General features: G+C 40.5%; 4 protein-coding genes and 1 pseudogene across 15 annotated transcripts in view; 2 read left to right on the plus strand and 3 right to left on the minus strand.

Moving 5' to 3' along the window:
* Positions 1 to 3782: 3782 nt before the first annotated feature.
* On the plus strand, positions 3783 to 4840 carry LOC129716606 (uncharacterized; annotated as a pseudogene).
* An 82-nt stretch (positions 4841 to 4922) lies between these two features.
* LOC129718846 (uncharacterized) lies at positions 4923 to 6169 on the minus strand. The gene is made up of 3 exons (XM_055669994.1): positions 6054 to 6169; positions 5953 to 5991; positions 4923 to 5890 (listed from the first exon to the last, which is right to left on the minus strand). The coding sequence occupies exons 1-3, from the start codon at positions 6068 to 6070 to the stop codon at positions 5629 to 5631; spliced, it is 318 nt and encodes a 105-aa protein (XP_055525969.1). The 5' UTR covers positions 6071 to 6169; the 3' UTR covers positions 4923 to 5628.
* Positions 6170 to 8143: 1974 nt separating this feature from the next.
* Positions 8144 to 17850, plus strand: part of LOC129718669 (zinc finger protein 62-like) — a 117095-nt gene continuing 107388 nt past the window's right edge. For 9 of the 10 annotated variants that reach the window (XR_008727006.1, XR_008727002.1, XR_008727005.1 and 6 more), the window contains exons 1-3: positions 8144 to 8342; positions 8402 to 9091; positions 9154 to 9953. Coding sequence is in view for 7 of the 10 variants with exons in the window: in XM_055669701.1 (XP_055525676.1) it covers positions 8269 to 8342; positions 8402 to 9091; positions 9154 to 9946 (1557 nt within the window). In the remaining 3 variants the exon portion in view is untranslated. Of the gene's footprint in view, positions 8343 to 8401; positions 9092 to 9153; positions 10510 to 17850 lie in introns of those variants that run through there. The other variant, XM_055669685.1, reaches the window with a different exon arrangement.
* Positions 11641 to 13755, minus strand: LOC129718732 (zinc finger protein OZF-like). Of its 3 annotated transcripts, XR_008727034.1 has the most exons (3): positions 13304 to 13755; positions 11754 to 13258; positions 11641 to 11692 (listed from the first exon to the last, which is right to left on the minus strand). XR_008727034.1 is itself a non-coding variant. In XM_055669785.1 (2 exons), the coding sequence occupies exons 1-2, from the start codon at positions 13384 to 13386 to the stop codon at positions 11974 to 11976; spliced, it is 1353 nt and encodes a 450-aa protein (XP_055525760.1). In that variant the 5' UTR covers positions 13387 to 13755; the 3' UTR covers positions 11641 to 11973. The 3 variants fall into 3 exon arrangements, 2 of the variants coding, with proteins under 2 accessions (XP_055525760.1, XP_055525749.1); XM_055669785.1 differs by having other exon boundaries at positions 11641 to 13243; XM_055669774.1 differs by having other exon boundaries at positions 11641 to 13258.
* Positions 13914 to 17468, minus strand: LOC129718784 (zinc finger protein OZF-like). Its single transcript, XM_055669867.1, has 4 exons — positions 16951 to 17468; positions 16679 to 16887; positions 16492 to 16615; positions 13914 to 16433 (listed from the first exon to the last, which is right to left on the minus strand). Exons 1-4 carry the CDS (start codon positions 17019 to 17021, stop codon positions 15710 to 15712), a joined length of 1128 nt encoding a protein of 375 aa, XP_055525842.1. The 5' UTR covers positions 17022 to 17468; the 3' UTR covers positions 13914 to 15709.

Below are 17850 nucleotides of genomic sequence, written 5' to 3' on the forward strand. Positions count from 1 at the left end.
CCTACAGATCCGTATGAAATTTGCGCTCTATAGGACTTTCGGTGGCGCTCTACGGACAAGAATCGTGGACGTGGAAGGAGGTCGATCGACGAGCGCTTGGGGTCTTTGAGCGTAGAATCCTGCGATCAATACTCGGAGGCAAACTAGAGAACGGGGTGTGGCGCAGGCGCATGAATCACGAGCTGTACGAGATAGAGGCCGACGACTTTGAGGCAGACCGCGCACGCGCTGGATGTGTGCTGTCGACGAGGATGCCAGAGCAGCGGGTGTAAGGGGAAACTGGAGAGTAGCAGCCAAAGACCGAGTTTGTGGAGACGTATTCTGGATTCGGCATAGGATCTTAATGATCTGTCGCCATAAAAGTAAAGTAAAAGTAAGTAAGACGTAGCTGAAAGTTTAGAAATTTATAAAGAACACTCATGCACGCTGCTCAACAAAGACAATCTTCTTCCCAAAAACTCCAGACATGGTACGGTAAACAAACCGACCGCATAATTCCCTACCTAACTCCAATTAGTTTTTTAGTTTTAAATAGTTTATTTGACACGGCGCGATACTACCTAACTCCAATTAAGAGGGCTAAATTTTAATTTTATCTACTATAAATAAAAAGCAGGGTTTACGCTTTGCTCTTCACCAGTCCACATAAGCACTGAGGATGACTGTATGTCACAGTCGAAATATATATTTGCGCGGACTGAATTTCAATATTTATTTCCCAAATTTCTAGTAGAGTCTGACGGAAACCGATAGTTATTTCTTTTGGTTTTATAAATCTGATTCGTTAAAAAAAAACGACAAAAGAAGTCTGAAGTCTGAAGAGTCGCTTATACACAAGCAGCTCGTAAAACTCAAAATGGTGACCAAACCTTGAAGACGACAAGTTAACACTTGATACCGTTCGACAAAGATCACAGACAAAAGATATGAAGAAATCCTACCGAATGGGATGACCGATGACCGAGATGCCGTCGGTTTTTATTGAAGCCAAACCAAAACCACAGATGTTCTTATATCTTGTTCAGACTACGCCGGATAACACCTGATATCGCCAGATGATATCGGATATCACCTCGGGTGTTCACACTACAGTCAGATTATATGGTTTGACACTTGCTTTGGTACTAAAGAGAGAAGAAAACAAAAACAGGTCGCAGCATAAACAAGACAAGAGCAATGTTATTAGGATATAGATGTCAGCTAGTTGGCTCGCACCAACGCGAACTCTCATATGCAATTGTCAAAATGTGCGGGATGACAAGTGCAAAAATATTTCCTTCCTTCTTTTTCACATGTAACACGAATTTCGATATTTGTAGGGTTGCGTCAAATGTCTTTTCGCCGTGTTGCCAACTGCTGCAAATCTGGGATTTATTGGTATTCGATAGGGATGGGCGATACTGATGAAAGTATCGATACTTTGGTATCGCGATACTTCAATAGGCTTCGATACCAGGTATCTAAGCATCGGCTGAGTATCGTATTATCGATGCTTCGATAGTATCGGTATCAGACCTGCAATTTTCTTTCGAAAAATTAATCATCATTTAGAAAGTATCGATACCGGTACTCATCTCTCGCGGTGAGTATCGATGCCAAAATAATCGATACCGCGTGTTCATTGCCAAATTGATGAGTTTTTTTAAAACAACAATAGAGTTGAAAAAAGCGATATTAATGTCTGATGGAGCTGCCTCACAATATAAAAATAGAAAAAAACTTTGCAACAAAATATAACGTCGATGCAGAGTGGCATTTTTGCGACTTCTCATGGTAAAGGCCCATGCGATGCAATTGGTGGCATAATAAAACGAATGCCAGGAAATGCAAGTTTAGCTAAAGAACATGAACATCCCATTACAAGCGCAAAAGAATTGTATGATTGTAATAAAAATTCATCGAAAATGTCATTTAGTTGGGTATCATATGAAGAATATGAACAAGGAGTAACAGAATGGAGCAATATTTTCAAAAAATCTATAATAATAGCTGCCACACAAAAGTATTACTCTTTTGTTCCGATTTCAGAAAATAAGATACAAACGAAGCTGTTTTCAAAAGATGATTTACTTATGATGTATATAAAATATAAGGTGAAACTAGTTCTGTAAAGTATCTATGTCATAAAAAATATGTTCCTAAGATAATAAAACTCGAAAATAAATATTTGATTCTTATATATATTTATATCACTTAGAACATTTAACTCTTTTCTTGAAAACCGTTGGCCCAATCGTTTTGTTGTGAAAGAATGAATTGTATATTTTTGATGAAGCATTCCAATGAACGTATGGTTTTTGCTGGAGAACCATGGACAAATTAAGAGAAACGTGTATTTTCCTAAATAATTATAATATTTCGAGCTTAAATTAGAAATAACTCGAAAACCAATGCCTTTAGAATGTTTACTACCAAGAGCTTTTTGGTTCAAAATGACTCTCTGCATCTTTTAAAATCATCAGAATACAAATATTTTGGAAAATGTTTATATTAGAATTTTTATAAAAAAATTAATCTACCATAAAAAATTATTTTTCATTTCTCCATCCTGGACTTTTTTTTTAAAGTTGCGTATTAACGTCAAGTTCCTTTAAAAAAAATAAAAAAAAATTCAACTCTTTTTTAAATTGAAATTTAATGTTTATTTTTAATATTTTTCGGTCAAAAAAATTTTTTTTGTACAGTGTATATTTTTTATGGTGCATTTTCGATTCCCTACAACTCATTCTCAGACAGTTTTTCTATACAATCAACGGTTTCTGGGCTACAATGCTCCGAATAAAACCTATGCCAAAAGGCATTCGCCCCTTTAGAATGTAACTCATGGGTGTAAAAAATCTCCACCTGTGAAAAATGCTCAGTTTGCTAAGCCAAATACGTGTGCAAAGTTTCATTCAAATCAAAAATGGTCGATTAAATTTTCGCGTATTTCCAGGCGATTTGAAATGATTTTGCTCTCTAACCTTTTTCTAATGAGCCTTAAAGCATTCTGACAGTGAGATTCGCCCACCTCTATTTCGCCTTAAAGCATTCTGACAACGAGATACGCCCATCTTTCTTTCGCCATGGTTTTATTTTTTCTTCAGTTGCGCCTCTTTAAATGCGCCTTTATTTTAAAAAAAAAAGTTGATCCGCCCTATACTGTCGCCTATTTACGAAATATTACGCAAATAAGCCCGTTGCTTCAAAACAATTTAAAAGGCCTAGTTCCAAACTATCTTTTGTTTTGGGTAAACTGCTTTATCGCCCTTCATTAAAAGCTTGATTTAAATAATTTTATCGATCTTGCCATGAATTTCGTAAGTCTTTTCGAAACCCATAGTGTAATAAAACCATTTGTTTACATTTTGTTAGTTGCGCCGTAATCGCGAATCACTCCGGATATAATCACAGACAGACGTTCAAGCTGAGTTTCAAACTTGTGTAAATTTTTTTGTAGTAGCAATTCGTAACCAGATAGCGCTACCATTGACGTAGCCTCGTACACCAGCGGAAAAAAAAGTATAGTAGCGATAAGGTCATCAGGCGGCACTAGTGTACAAGTGATTTATAACGCAATTCTTTTTGAAAAATTTATTGTGGCGCTAGCACTAAATTAAAGTTCGGAAGTCGGACTTCCGACTTCCGAACTTTCTTCCGACTTTATTGTCAACCATGATGCTGACGTCATCATGTTTTGAAAATCATAACAAAACAGTTTTTTTTTAGTTTTTTCAGAAAGGCGCTATAATTCCATTTTTTAGTTGTTAATTTTTCCCGTAAATCCCATATTTGAAGCAGCAATGTCTAGTATGATTATACAAACTGTGCGTCATAATCATGCATCTCCAAATACCGTGTACCATGCGCTCTACGGATATTACTTCCTGGGAATTCCAAGGAAGGAACTCGCGCGGATCTACGGAAAGTCGTTAGCGACAATTGGCCATTGGATCATTAGATATGAAGAAAATGGAATATATAAACGTAAGCAGCGACAGCAGGTGTACAAGAACTTCAGCATTGAAATGAGGACATGGCTTGTTGACCTCTACCGCTGTGAACCTCTGCCGTTTCTTGATGAAGCCAAACAGAGGTTCTTTGAGAAATTCTACATGTCGATAAGTGTTTCATCAATATGCATCATTTTGCATGCGGCTGGAATGACGTGGAAGTGTATCGAGCGAAGAGCCATGCAAATTAAGGAAGAAGATATAGTGCGATTCATCCGTGACTTGTTATCAGTTTCATGGGATCTTCAGAATCTCGTTTTCTTGGACGAGATCAGCGTTGAAAATCGAGACGTGTTGCGTAAGAAAGGATATGAAATGGTTGGGCAGAAGTTACTTTACCGTGGCGAGTTTTGCAGGAAACCCCGTGCGTCTTTTCTGTGTTTCCTTGGCGTAGGTGGAATGCTGGACAGCTTTTACACGCAGGGTACTTTCACCAGAAAGATTTTTTTTAATGCTGTCGACAGTTTGCCCTTCAAAACAGAGTGGTCCAAACATACCCTGGCATGCATTCCGTCTGGATACTTGACGGGGCAAAAATTCACTGTGACGCAAATTTGATACGCTATTTACGATCGATTGGTATAATCCCAATTTTTCTACCCGCGTATTGTCCATTTTTCAATCCAATCGAGATTATTTTTGGCCTCGTCAAGCGGTTCTTGATAAAACATCATCATGAGGGATCCCCGATATTGCCAGAGGTCTGCGATGCTATAAGTCAATTCAGGGTGTATCGATGTGCAAGAATTTTTGAGCAATGTGGTTACCTTCCCGGTGGTGTATTTATGCCAGAAAAAGCTCTTCAGAATGACATAACTCGTTTGGATTTCAATATAATTACAAGATAGATCAGCATAAACGTTTTTTATTATTTTAAACAAAATCAACAGAAAAAAAAATGCAGAATAAGTCCTCTGTACGAAACATGTGACATTTGTCCTACGAATTTTTTATTTGTGGTTCACGTCTTCGCAATCCGTTACCCTATCAGCTAGGCTTTGGCTTAATTCCGTTTCCTCCGGTCGAACAGCAAATTCCATGGAATTAAACATCTCGGCCCCAACAAGTTCTCGATTCTTCAGATCGTGTATTTTGGCCAAAGCTCCATCAATGCTTCGTTTCGCGTCCATCAAGAGGTTCTTCACGTTGCCTATTTCTCTCAGCCATCCACTGTTGTTGTTTTGCGCTACAATCATTCCTCTGTGTACGGCTTCCAGTCTGCTCGGTTCAGAAGATGTGACCCATCGAAAGTATTTCAAAAGCTGAATTGGTGGAGCATCAGCGTTTTTCATTTGGTCTTGCTTGTGTGCTGGCGAAGAATGAATTACATTTGCCCATAAAAACCAGGAGCTGTGGTGTCCTTCCAGATGAGAATGTTTGACGCGTAATTCTTCCGCTAAAGCAGAATCGTCCCTGACAGAATGCGCTCCAGCTCGATTCATGGTTTGAGGGGAAAGCAACTTATGCTGGATGGCTTGATGATGTGCTTGAGTTTCCACAGTAGTTGACCACACGTAAACATAAACTCGCAATGTTTTGCCTTTCCAGCCCCTCAAAATTCTTGCTGTTAGCGTCTCGATTGCGTTGAATTTTTTTTTTGCTGTATCCTGGAGCGTGATGAACTCACTGGCGTCATTTACTGTGGGCTGAGTGTTTTCCGACCACCTGGGAGTATCATCCTTGAATAAAACCTGCCGTTCAACAAGCAATCGACGATCTCATCTTTAGTGTCCCCGTAAACGAGCGCCCTCGTCCATTCTTTCGGACGCAGCTGGCTCCTGTAAAATCGTTGGAAAAAAATCCCGGTGAAAGAAAATACGTGGTCGTTTTCGCTCAGACGGGTTGTTTCATCTTTGTCGACTTCCACATCATATAGCGCTTCATAATCAACGATGTTTCTACAAAGACAAATGCGTTATGCATATCATGACTGTATCAGGAAATGCTGTTTATGAATTACCCAATTGATTCGTCTAATGCATCGAAATCGGCGATGTTTCTGCAATAAAAAATGCATTATGCATAACAACACTATATCAGCGAATGCTGTATATCAGCTACCCGATGGATTCGTCCATTATTTCAGATGAAATTGGCTAGGAAATATAAAAAAACACGAAACAACTCGGTGAACTGCGTGAACGATTAAAATTCGTTTCCTTTTGTAAACACGACTGACAGCGCTGTGGCTGCTAAGATGGTTGCAGTGTTGCGAGAACAACGAAAATAAACATCGGAAGTGAGCCTGGTTGCCAGTTTATCAGCGACGTTTTGGTAATTTTTATTTAAATACACAATACACAGAACTTTCGATCAATCTCGATCAACGATCACCTTTCGATCAATTTCTTGCTTGTTTCTTTTTTTGCGTAGTGGCCTTGGTAATTGCATAATCTGCATATTGCTTGCTTGGACGGGCAGCGTTCGTCGGTTTTGTGTGCCTTACCTCCACATCTAGTACAACCATTCTTGTTGCGATTTTGTATCCATTGGTTTCTAGTTGCACTTGAAATTTTGTTGACCGATGTCATATTTGCAGTTGTATTGAAAGTACTGTACTCCGATCGGTTCAACTCTTGCACCTGATGTTGGACTAGCAAGTACGAATTGACGAGCTTTGTTAGTTCATCAAGTTCATGCTCGCTTTCTCAAGAATCTTGCGGCGAAGGTCAGGAGGGGCCAGCATTACGATTTTGTCGATAACTGCCACGTCTTTGCTTTCGCTTTCAGACGAACCGAAGTGGCATTTGCTCGCTTGAACTTTTGCGCGAAGAAATTTGTCAAGCGTTTCCTCTGAGTTTGGTTTCAAGGACCAAAATGAATGCCTTTCAAAGGTGTCGTGTCTTTTTGGGGTAAAATATTCGTCCAGTTTGCTAATCATAGCCTCAAAGCTATTATCGTCTTCCAATTGAGATGTGTCGAACAAGCTTTCATAGACGCGCTGCAGTTGTCGCCCAGCTAGTGCTAAAAACATGCTCTTCAGTTTTTTTCTTTTCTTTTTCCCGATGGCCTCTACCACGTATTGAAATTGTTTTTTTGTAATCGATCCATTTTTGCCTAAGCTGTGACACAGGGGTATTGTCACATTCAAACGGTGGAAGTTTAAGCAATTGCTCTTCCATGTCCTGGAAATAAACAAGACCCGTGATGTTATTTTTTTGGTTGGAGTTCCAACGAAATTGTACTTTTTTTTTTTTGACTCCCTTGGTAGGTAGTTCACCTCTCTTTTAGGTTATGTTTATTATCCCTCCTTTAGGAGGCGCAGTTAATTTCTGCTTCGGTTCGGCAATTACCTCAATTAAACTGTGTGGTGATTACCACGAATCTGGAATGTGATAACCAAGCGGGTTTTTCGTTTGTCCTTTTCTCGTCGCCAATCATGTGGTGCTTAACCGAAAAAGAAACAGTCCGTATTTGTAGTATGCACATACGTTATTTATTTTCTGCTTCACTCTCTAGCGTGGTCCCCGTGGTTCTGTGGTTTGCGATGTCGGTCGGCTAGCTCTCCCACACGGTTGTGATATCGGGTTCGATTCCCGATCAGGTCGAGGAACTTTTCGAGCTGGAAATTTTCTCGACTCAGCACTGGGGCACGGTGTATCGTTGTACTTATCCTACAACATGCAAAATGTGCCGAAAACAATATCGATAACGAATTCTCTCAACTAATCTAGTTGATCGAGACCGCATTAGCCCCCAGGCTAGCGTGCGATATTGTTGCTTCTCAAGCGTGCTGGGTTGCCAGAAGAATTGTTCTGTCAGATCACCACAGATACGAACTAATGTCCAGGAAAAAGTTCGGTTTAGTATCCCAAGTGTTTGTTTAGAACCTAAACATAACGCCATGTTTCTTGTTTGGTAACAGAATTTTTGTAATGTCAACACGTGAGTGCAGCAAAAATATTCGTCAACGCAGGTTGATAAATTTTAATATAAGCATAATTGCCTTCGACGCAACTTAAACTCAATGAAAGTGTACACAAAGAAGAACGATTGTATCTACAAATCAAGTTTCGGACTGACTGAAATTTCGCGCCAAATTTGTTTACCTGTGAATCCCGCTAGAGGCGCGATCTGCTCACTGCTTTGCCGTACCTGTTTTAAATATCTGACGATGCATAGGCTGTCATTTGACGAATCGAATAGAGCACAGATCCGACCGATCCTCAGAAGTGATATCGACGTAAACAAGTTTTTACTATTTTACTAAATCGTGAAAATTGAGCATTCGATTATAACTAATATTTTGTGCAGTCAATGAATTTTTAAGGATAAAATGGAAACTTCATTATCGAGCCAAAATTCAGCTCAGCTTGGTGTGGGATACTGTGTTAAAATTGAAAGTCAAAGGTAAGCTGCACTTGATATTTCAAAACAAAAAAAACTGAATAACATGCAACTATTTACAGCCATGATCTGACTGGAAGCCCAGCTTCTGCGGAAAAAGACTTATTGCACAAATGCTGGATATGTGGTAAACCATCTTCGACCGCATTCGGTCTGCAGAGACATCTTGAAGACTACCACAACACTTTCCAGTGTAAAAAATGCGAGCTAGTATTCACCGATTACGCACTGCTTAGTGAGCATCAGGAAACTCATCCCAAACCGAAGCGAAAGCCAAAGGCTCCTCCAAAGAGCTACCAGTGCAGCACATGTGGTGCTGAATTTCAAACAGCTGCATCCTTCAATGCTCACAAAAAGTCAGCCCATCCTTTGGAGGAACGGTTCGAGTGCGACTGCGGACGCAGATTTTTCACCAGTGCCCAACTTGAGAATCACATGCTGGTGCATACGGATGGAAATCGAAACTTTTGCGATATTTGCGGGAATTATTTTACCTCGAATTCCGTGCTGCACACACATCGCAGAAAGGTTCATGACTTGCCGCTGCCCTATCAGTGTCCGCATTGTGAGGAAAGTTTCGCCGACAATAAATCTCTGACGCAGCACAGTTTTGTCCACCGAAAGAGGGAACATTTCGAGTGCGAATTGTGTGGCATGAAGTACTACCAGCGCATTAGTTTAAGGTTTCACATGGAGAAGAGGCACGGTCCAAACGAGGGGAGTAACCAAGGCGAGTCGAGAAACGGGACAATGTGAGTAGTTTAAATTATAATGTAATCATTAGTGCATTCGTTATGATTCTTTCTTATTTTAGAATTACTCCGCCCGTCCTGAATTGTGATAAACCCTTTCAGTGTGACATGTGTGAAAAAACATTCCGCCTAAAACCATTCCTGACAGCCCACAGAAAGTGCCACACGGATGTGGGCAAACCATTCGTATGCGACATCTGCGGGAAAGAGTTTCGGTTGAAAAAAATGCTACAAGCACACTCGTTAGTCCACAGCAACGAACGGCCCCACCAGTGTACTATCTGTCAAAAGTCATTCGCCGCTCGAAGCTATTTAACGGTTCACATCCGCATCCACACCGGTCAGGAACGGTTTAGGTGTGAATTTTGCGACAGAGGTTTTAATTCGCAAGCGCACCTGCAGGGCCATCGCCGAAGTGTGCACACCGGTGAGCGACCGGAGAAGTGTGACATATGCGAGAAAACTTTCGTAACCCATACTCGAATGTTACAACACCGGCGCATGCACACGGAGGAGAAGAATAAACTGTGCGACATCTGTGATAAAGCGTTTCGTACCTCGCAGCAGTTGCAGCGGCATCAAAAAGTTCACTTGGGAGTGTGGCCTGTGAACTGCGAAATTTGCGGTAAAGGCTTTCTTGACAATCACCGGCTGAAGAAACACATGCCGATCCATACGGAGGGCAGGCTTCCCCATGGGTGCGATCTGTGTGAACAATCTTTCGCCTCACCGAGTAAGCTTGCGACGCATAAACGGGTTCACTTGGGAGATGAGAAGACGAACCAAACACCCAATCAGCAAGCACTGGATGATGCCAATAGAACCATTAGAACTGAAATCGATAATAATTCCTAGTACGCAGGTAAGTGCTGTATTACACAGTCGTGAGGCACCATTGCAACAAAACTAAAGTTAGTTCTGTTGCACTTTGTAGTTTCCTGGTGTCCAACCGAGAAAAGTATTCACGAAAAAGTCTGTTGTCTGATCAGAACTGAACCTAAACTTCTTGATAAAAATGGTATTTTTACATTTTACCATAGCACGTAAGTTGGTCCGCCTCTGTTGACCTGGTTGAAGATAGTTAGGTTCTACTTTTCTCGCTGGTTTTATTATGAGCAGCTTTATCCGGATGAATCTTTGTCACACTTGCACGAATTTTCGTGAACATTCATGATTTCTGAACGCGGTTGGATGTGAGAATAATTTCGCACAAATCGAGCATTTGTATGGCATTTCACCAGTATGAGTGCGAATGTGGTACTTCAAATACTGGCTAGAAAGGAACCCTTTTCCACAAAAGTTACATTCGAGCCTCCGCTCAGCAATATGCGTTTTCATATGACTTCGCAATAGAGCCTTCGTGGTGAATTCTTTGCTACAGATGTTACACGTGTACAAATCTACGCCTGTGTGCCGCTTCTGGTGTGCCTTTAAGGAACTCGGTTTGAGGAAGTTTTTGCCACAGGTTTCGCACTTGAACGGTTCTTCACCACGATGTATCGAGGAATTTCTTATTTCCACACACCCGTCCGCAGATTTTACACTTATGTAGCTGGTCGCCGGTATGTATTCGCATGTGAACTGTGAGATTATCTTTACTAGAGTAACGTTTCTTACACACTTCGCAAGTGAAAGCCGGCTGCTCCCTATGGGAGAACATGTGTCGAATCAAATGGCCCGGTTGGCGGATTTTCCGCATTCGTCACATTTGTAAGGTCTCTCATCGGAATGCGTGCGTAGATGCGTAGTCAGAATAAAACTTGCTGCAAACTGTTTACCGCAAATGCCGCACCAATGTGATTGTCTCCAGTCGCGTTTGCGTGGGCCTTTCATGTAAGCTTCTTCAATTGGTTCACTCAAGCTAAAAAAAACTTAATTTAGTTTTATTTTTGCAATATATAAATTCAATAACATTGACTTACCCTGGCGTTTCGAGTTTGATAAAACTTTTCGCCTCTAAATCGGCTTCTGCAGGATCGGATAGGGATTCATTGAATTCATCCATGCCATTAAAATGAGCTGTACTTATTCGTGAACGGATTTTTACTGTTGTACATTGACAAAGGAAACCAATATGTGTTCTAAATAATTACTCCAACAATACGGCGAAAACGAAAAACATTTTCGTTATGTTTGATAACAAATTACATTTTAGCTAGCATTTCAGTGATCTGTTTGACATTTTGAACATATACATGCTCAAAAAAGGTAACTCAAACACTGGGTAGTTCAAACTTGTTTTGATTTGTTTTTCATCACCTTAATCATTTCGTCTTTCGTCCCACTTTGAATCTGGATCACTTGGATGCACAACCTTTATCTTGACTCTCTCCAGGGTCTTGTTTCCCCCTTCCGCTAAGAGCTTTTTAGTGGCTATCTGAGTCTCGGCCGGACCACCGGCGAATTATTTTGGTGGCTACCACTACCCCAAACTCCTTTTCGTGGGTTTGTGCAATGTCGCACCCTTCATCTAATTCTGTAGCGTCTTCTTAGTTAAATTTAAAAATATTTTTCGAAGGAATATTTTGGATCGAGTAAGATGAATGGAATCGTTAGTCATAGGGTGTTTTTTATTGTAAAAAATCCTCAGCTATCTAGGATCTAGAGTATACCTACTAGTTCAGTAAGTTCTAAAATATGTTTATACGGATGTTCGTCTTACAGATCATATATACGTTCAAGCTGTATGTTTCCTGTTTATAAGTTATTTTGGGCAGTTATTTCGACGTCTTCTGCGTTGATGTTCTGAACTTTTTCTGTAGACTTTTCCACAGTATGTGTTTATAACTTGCAGGGAGTGTGGAGGTCGGTTTCTGATATAAGTGTCAAGACATTTCTTATCCTCTTCTGTGACAACTATCATGTCCAAAAAGTTTCGTGTGTTATTCCGATTCTGAGGTCGTCGTAGTTGAAGATAGTTCACCTTCACTTTCCTCGTCAGTTTCTTTGTTTGGAGCCCTATCTGGATGAACCTTTCGCAAGTGAAGTCTCAGACCGTGGCTGTAGGAGTACTTATTATCGCAAAACTCGCACTGGAAATAACGCTTGCGATGGGAGAAGCTATGCTCTCGCAGTTCTATGCAGGTATTGAAGGCTTCGTCACACTGCCGACACTGGTGAGGCTGATTTAGACCGTGAATGCCTCGCCGATGTATCTGCAAAGTGGCATTCGTACTGTAAGTTTTGCCGCAAATATCGCATACGTGAGGGTTTTTGTCACTGTGTATCAACATGTGCTTCTCAAGCCCCTTACTGGTACCGAATGGATACCCACAGACTACACATTTAAAACGCTTTTCTGTACTTTTAGCTGCACTTTTTGGCCTTCGAACTTCTTGAGGATGCGTAGAGCGATGGCTTCTAAATAATGCGAAATCTAGGAACTGTAGATCACATCTGTCACACTTATAGGGATTTTCGTGAACTTCCATATGTCTTTTGAGCGAGTTTTGATGTGAGAACGACTTATCACAAATCGTGCATTTATATGGCAATTCACCGGTATGAATGCGAATGTGGTCCATCATTTCCGACCTAGAAATGAAGCCTCTTCCACAAAAGTTGCATTCGTGCTTCCGTTCACTTGTATGCCTTGTCATATGTTGTCGTAAATGGGATTTCATGGTAAATTCTTTACCACAGATTTTACACGTGGACAAATCTACGCCTGTGTGCCGCTTTTGGTGTGCCTTCAAAGAGCTCGGTTCAGCAAAATTTTTGCCACAGGTTTCGCACTTGAAGGGTTCCTCACCACGGTGTATCTTCGTGTGATCCTCGAGGAATTGCCTAGTTCTACAAACCTTTCCACAGACTTTACACGTTTGACACCGCTGATCGCCGGTATGCATACGCATATGAACTGTAAGATAACCTTTACTTGAGTAACTTTTCTCGCACACTCTGCACTCGAAAGTCGGTCGGTTTTCGATTTTACTGTGGCAGAGCCTATGCCGGAACAGATGGTGCTGTTGGCGGAACGCTTGGCCGCATTCGTCACATTTGTAAGGCCTCTCATCGGTATGTGTGCGTAGGTGCGTAGTCAGAATGAATCCCGCCGCAAATTGTTTCCCACAAATGTCGCAATTGGCCGGCCGTCTTTTGTAGCGTTTTTGAGGGCGTTTCGTACCAGACGTTTTAGTTCGTTCACTCAGGCTGGAATAGCTTAGTCTAGTTTTGTTTCAGCAAAGTATGAATTAAGTAACAATGACTTACTCTGGCGTTTCGACTTTGATTAAACATTTCGTATCCAAATCGACTGCAGCAGGCTCTGATGGAGCTTCATCGAATTCATCCATTTCATGAAGGTTTTTGGTACTTATTCGTAAACGGACAATAATTGTTGTACGTTGACCAAGAAAACTAATATTCTGCTAGCTAAATAAATACTGCAACAATAAAATTTGAGCACGAATTACAATGTTTACTTTTTTGACATTTTCAACAAACCTACACGCTCAAAAAATGTAACTCAAATACCAAGTCTATAAGAGTAGAAACGATAAAAAGGGTAAAAATGATTGAATGGCACCTAAAAGCTATCAACCAATTGACGAAACTTTTTGACTGGAAAAATCAGCAACAGCTTTTCCTTACGAAGTAAGAATTAAGCTCAAACGGTTTTGAATTTGACTGTCCGTTTAAGAGATGCAGTTTAAATAAATTTTCGAAGAATGATTTTAAATCGATTTTCGCTCTGAACCAGCGTTGCCAGGTCATTTTTTTAAAAACCTGGAAAAGGCAAAATAAAAATCTGGAAAAAATCTGGCAGTCATTTCGTGGGGTGAAAAGTTAATTTTTCGGATAAAAGTCCTGGGGTGACGGATAAAAGTGATTTTAGGTGACGAAATTGCAAAATTTCGTGCCAAAATTGAAGTGATGACCTTTTTGCGAAACAGAGAAAATAAAATCTTGATCATCCATGAAAAATCTGGATAGTTGGACATCAAAGCTGTCTACCTGGATACATGTTCAAAAATCTGGATATTCCAGCTAAATCTGGATACCTGGCAACGCTGCTCTGAACTGCTCGGTTTTGATTGATCTGAAATTTTGTAGTAGAATAAAAAACATATTTGACGAGGGTTTCAACCTACTGTCGCAACGCAGAAAGGCATTTGTTTCTGTTTCAGAGGGAGTTTTTGAAGTAGAATACTTCTCTCAGAAAGTTCGGCTACATAGAGATGTGAAATGAAAATCTAAAACCGAAAAAAGTGAAAAATATGTCCAATTTAAAATGCTGATAAATCGGTTAGTATTCGATGGATTTTCTTCGTTCTTGCAGCAATAAATTGAAAAACCTTCTAAGATTCTTCCCTAATGAAGATAATTGTAATTTTACTATTCAAACTATTGTACTATTGAAAACAGTCAAGCCTTGTCAAAACGAAAAATTCGGTCTCTGATTGGTCGTTATATGATTGCTTCCCAAGCACGGTCGACAGAATCATATACCTTGCAATTAAAATATGCTATTTGGCCTATATAAGAGCCTGTTTCAGCCGAAGTCGCTCATAATAGTTCTAGACAGCGACAACAGCAGCAGCAGTAGCAGTGCAGTGGATACCAGCGATAGCGGATAGCGGCTACAGCTGTGGCATTGCAATGGATAGCGCACTAGTTGCAGCAGGTCTCAGCATCGATAGCAGCTGGGCCAGCTGTTGCAGGGACAGCGGATACCAATGGCAGCGTATAGCGGCCATAACTGTGGCATGGCTACGGATAGCGTAGCAGTTGCAGCGGGTATCAGCATCGATAGCAGCTGATGCAGTGAGGCACTTTAGTGAGATGCAGTCTCTGTGCGATAGCGGGCACTAGTAAATGCATTCAATGAAAAGTTGACTCATTTTGACAACACATGAGCTGTCTAGTTTTGAGTGTTGAATCAGCTTTTCACTGTTTATTCTATCACAAGGAATGCTTCATTCGCACTGTCAGTGATAACGCCAAGATGTGATCGGTATCTTAGCCGATATTGAATTGAACAATAAATTGTCCTTTTTAGGATGAAACAAAAACCTGATGATTAAAGAGTTAATATTTTCTCTTGAGTTATTTACATTTTTAAATTAGTAAAAATTATAAATTTTACTTTATCTCCGTGTCTCCGTGTCTGTCAAAATTTTAAAATTGTCTTGACAAGCAACTTACTATATTCTAAAAAATGGTCAATCCTTGTTGAAGCACAAAATTCGATTGATCTCATAAGTCAACGTTTATTTACTAGAAAAAATGACTAACACGCAAGCAGCCGGGTTATCTTTCTTGTAAAAGTATTCTACTTCAACCTTGCGGTCGTGGCTTTACACGCAACCCTCCTGTGATTTTCTTCAATAGCAGGCATTTAAAATAAGTTCGGTGTGTTAATTCGAATCATTCCATAACCCAACTCTGAGCCTTTCTTTAGGATCGAGTTGGGCCTATAAAGAGCATCTTCAAGTATTCGGGAGTAAATGTTACTTATTCATTTCTTCAATAAAAAAAATCTAGTTTTAAATGAAAATAGTAATTATCTGATTTTTGGTCGCGTTTAAAGCACAAAAATCAAGGTTCGCATAGCGACTTTTCGCTTGAACCATTTTTTTACTATCAGTGGGGTTCAGTAGCTCGATGTTAACGATTTCATGCGGAACTCACTATCCGATCTTCTGGATCCTTTCCATGGCTTTTCGTATGTTTCTCAAAATTCTGTTGGTATTGATAAGATTTGCCACATACAGTACATTTGAGTGGATGTTCCCCGCTGGAATCCTTCCCATGGATTTTCGTATGTTTTTCAAAGTTCTGTTGGTACAGATAGGATTTGCCACATACAGTACATTTATGTGGACGCTCCCCCGTGTGAGTCCGGGTATGGTCAAGCAAAGTCCTTTCGGTGAGATACCCCTTGCCACAGATGTTGCACTTGAGCAGCCGATCGCTGGCGGACGAATGCGTCGCTTGGTGCCTTTGCATATGTGCCTTAAAGGCAAACTCCTTACCGCAAATGCCACAGCTGAAAAGAGATTCTCCTGTGTGTCGCCGCTGGTGTATCGCTAAGTACTGGGCGCTACTATAACTGATACCGCACGTTTCGCACTTGAAAGGCTCTTCACCAAAATGAATCCTTGTGTGCATTTCTAGTCCTTTTTTAAATCCACATACTTTCCCGCAAATGTCACATTGGAACTTGGGAGGTTGTTTTCCAGCGTGTGTCATTTCGTGCCGCCTCAGGTGATGCTGGTAGACAAATGTTTTGTCGCACTCGTTGCACTTGAAAGACCTCTCGCCGGTATGTACCCGCATATGCCGTCTTACGAGGCATTGCGACGCGAACTTTTTACTGCAGATCTCGCACTCGCGCGACCTGGCAACAAAAAATTGTGACAGAAATTGAGTTGTTTAATATTATGCTGTAAATTTACCTTTCCGTATCAATAGTTTTGCAATGGGTTTTCATGTGGCTCTGAAGATTGCTTTTTGATTTACAAACTTTTCCGCACACCCCGCACTCGAATCTCGCATTTTCGGAGTATTTCTTCAAATGGGCTACAAAATAAACTTTATCATGTAGGTATTCCTGTGAAAATGTTTAAAATGTTAAATGTTCACCAGACTCTAGGTGTTCCTGTAACCGATGCGAACTGATGAACGATTTTCCACACTGGTCACATTTGAAAGGCCTCTCCCCGGTATGCAGCTGTTGATGTGTGGTCAAAATTGATAGTCGTGTGAAAGTCTTTCCACAGGTCTCACACCTGAAAAGTGACCCGTTCTCGACGTTTTTTTGACTCGTGGGAAATTTGACCGGCTCGCTCAGGCTGAAAATCGTAGAAGGTTCAGATTTCAAAAGTTGCTCATTTTACCGCACTAAGCGAACTTACCTCGCATCCTCGGCTTTAATGCTATTTTCAGCTGTAGAATTTTTCACGTCTATTTTACAAACAGAATCCATTTATATATTTAACAGGAACGTTACTTCGTATTTCAATCACAAAATAGTTTCGATCTGTTGTTATGTCTAATTGCAGTCCTGGATTACAACTAGGGATGTCCGATTACTTCTCCAGTTAAGATTATCGATTTCGTGTTGAAATAATCGATCAATTAGATACACTGTAGAAATACTCAGAGGGAGAGATGAGCGGTGAGAATATTACGAGCCCAGGGGGATGATAGCTCTTACTATTTATAATTCATTTACCCTTCGCGGGGAGTATTTCTATGCAGGTGTTGAAATGCGGCACGGCCAACTTTATCGGAACCTGATTCCGTAGTCTGCTCACGCAGATCAGGACCGCAAGACTGCTTCGATGAGTCTACTCCTTAAGGTTTTCTAGGTCCTCCGGACGATTGAACTTTGTACGCTTAAGTTCCTCTAGAATCTCTTCTTTTTTCCAACAACGCGAATGAGTTTCTTTTATGAGGACTTACTGATCCTTTTCAAAAGTCTCGGACATACCTACTGATACTTTGTCGCTTTTCCCCCTATGCTTCTCTCGCTCTCGACGCAGGCTTTGTAAATTTTTTTCAGTCAGTCTTGGCTTGAAAGATTAGGTACTAGCTTGAATTTAACTACTAGGTACTAGCTTGAATTTAAAGCTCATTTAATTTAACTCTAGACTGAGTTAAAAATCACTCTGTTTCGTTGAAAGTGGACGTACTCTAAATAAAGTATTTGTGCTATTACTCACTTTTGGGTAACATATTGTGATTTCAGAGAAAAATTAGAATTTTGCGCTCTAACTGACAACCGAAAATGACAATCTCAGACAGCACCGATA

The sequence above is a fragment of the Wyeomyia smithii genome, chromosome 1, assembly GCF_029784165.1.
Source record: "Wyeomyia smithii strain HCP4-BCI-WySm-NY-G18 chromosome 1, ASM2978416v1, whole genome shotgun sequence".
Lineage (NCBI taxonomy): Eukaryota > Metazoa > Arthropoda > Insecta > Diptera > Culicidae > Wyeomyia > Wyeomyia smithii.

What these genes read in the sequence shown, in the direction of transcription:
- LOC129718846 (XM_055669994.1), bottom strand. An exon ending in GCATTAGACGAATCAATTGG is followed by an intron (nt 5,891 to 5,952) that starts GTAATTCATAAA and finishes TTGTCTTTGTAG; the next exon opens with AAACATCGTTGATTATGAAG.
- LOC129718784 (XM_055669867.1), bottom strand. Translation starts at nt 17,021, where the DNA reads ATGGATTCTGTTTGTAAAATAGACGTGAAAAATTCTACAGCTGAAAAT. An exon ending in ATTAAAGCCGAGGATGCGAG is followed by an intron (nt 16,888 to 16,950) that starts GTAAGTTCGCTT and finishes TACGATTTTCAG; the next exon opens with CCTGAGCGAGCCGGTCAAAT. An exon ending in ACAGGAACACCTAGAGTCTG is followed by an intron (nt 16,616 to 16,678) that starts GTGAACATTTAA and finishes TTTATTTTGTAG; the next exon opens with CCCATTTGAAGAAATACTCC.
- LOC129718732 (XM_055669774.1), bottom strand. Translation starts at nt 13,386, where the DNA reads ATGGATGAATTCGATGAAGCTCCATCAGAGCCTGCTGCAGTCGATTTG. An exon ending in ATCAAAGTCGAAACGCCAGA is followed by an intron (nt 13,259 to 13,303) that starts GTAAGTCATTGT and finishes AAACAAAACTAG; the next exon opens with ACTAAGCTATTCCAGCCTGA.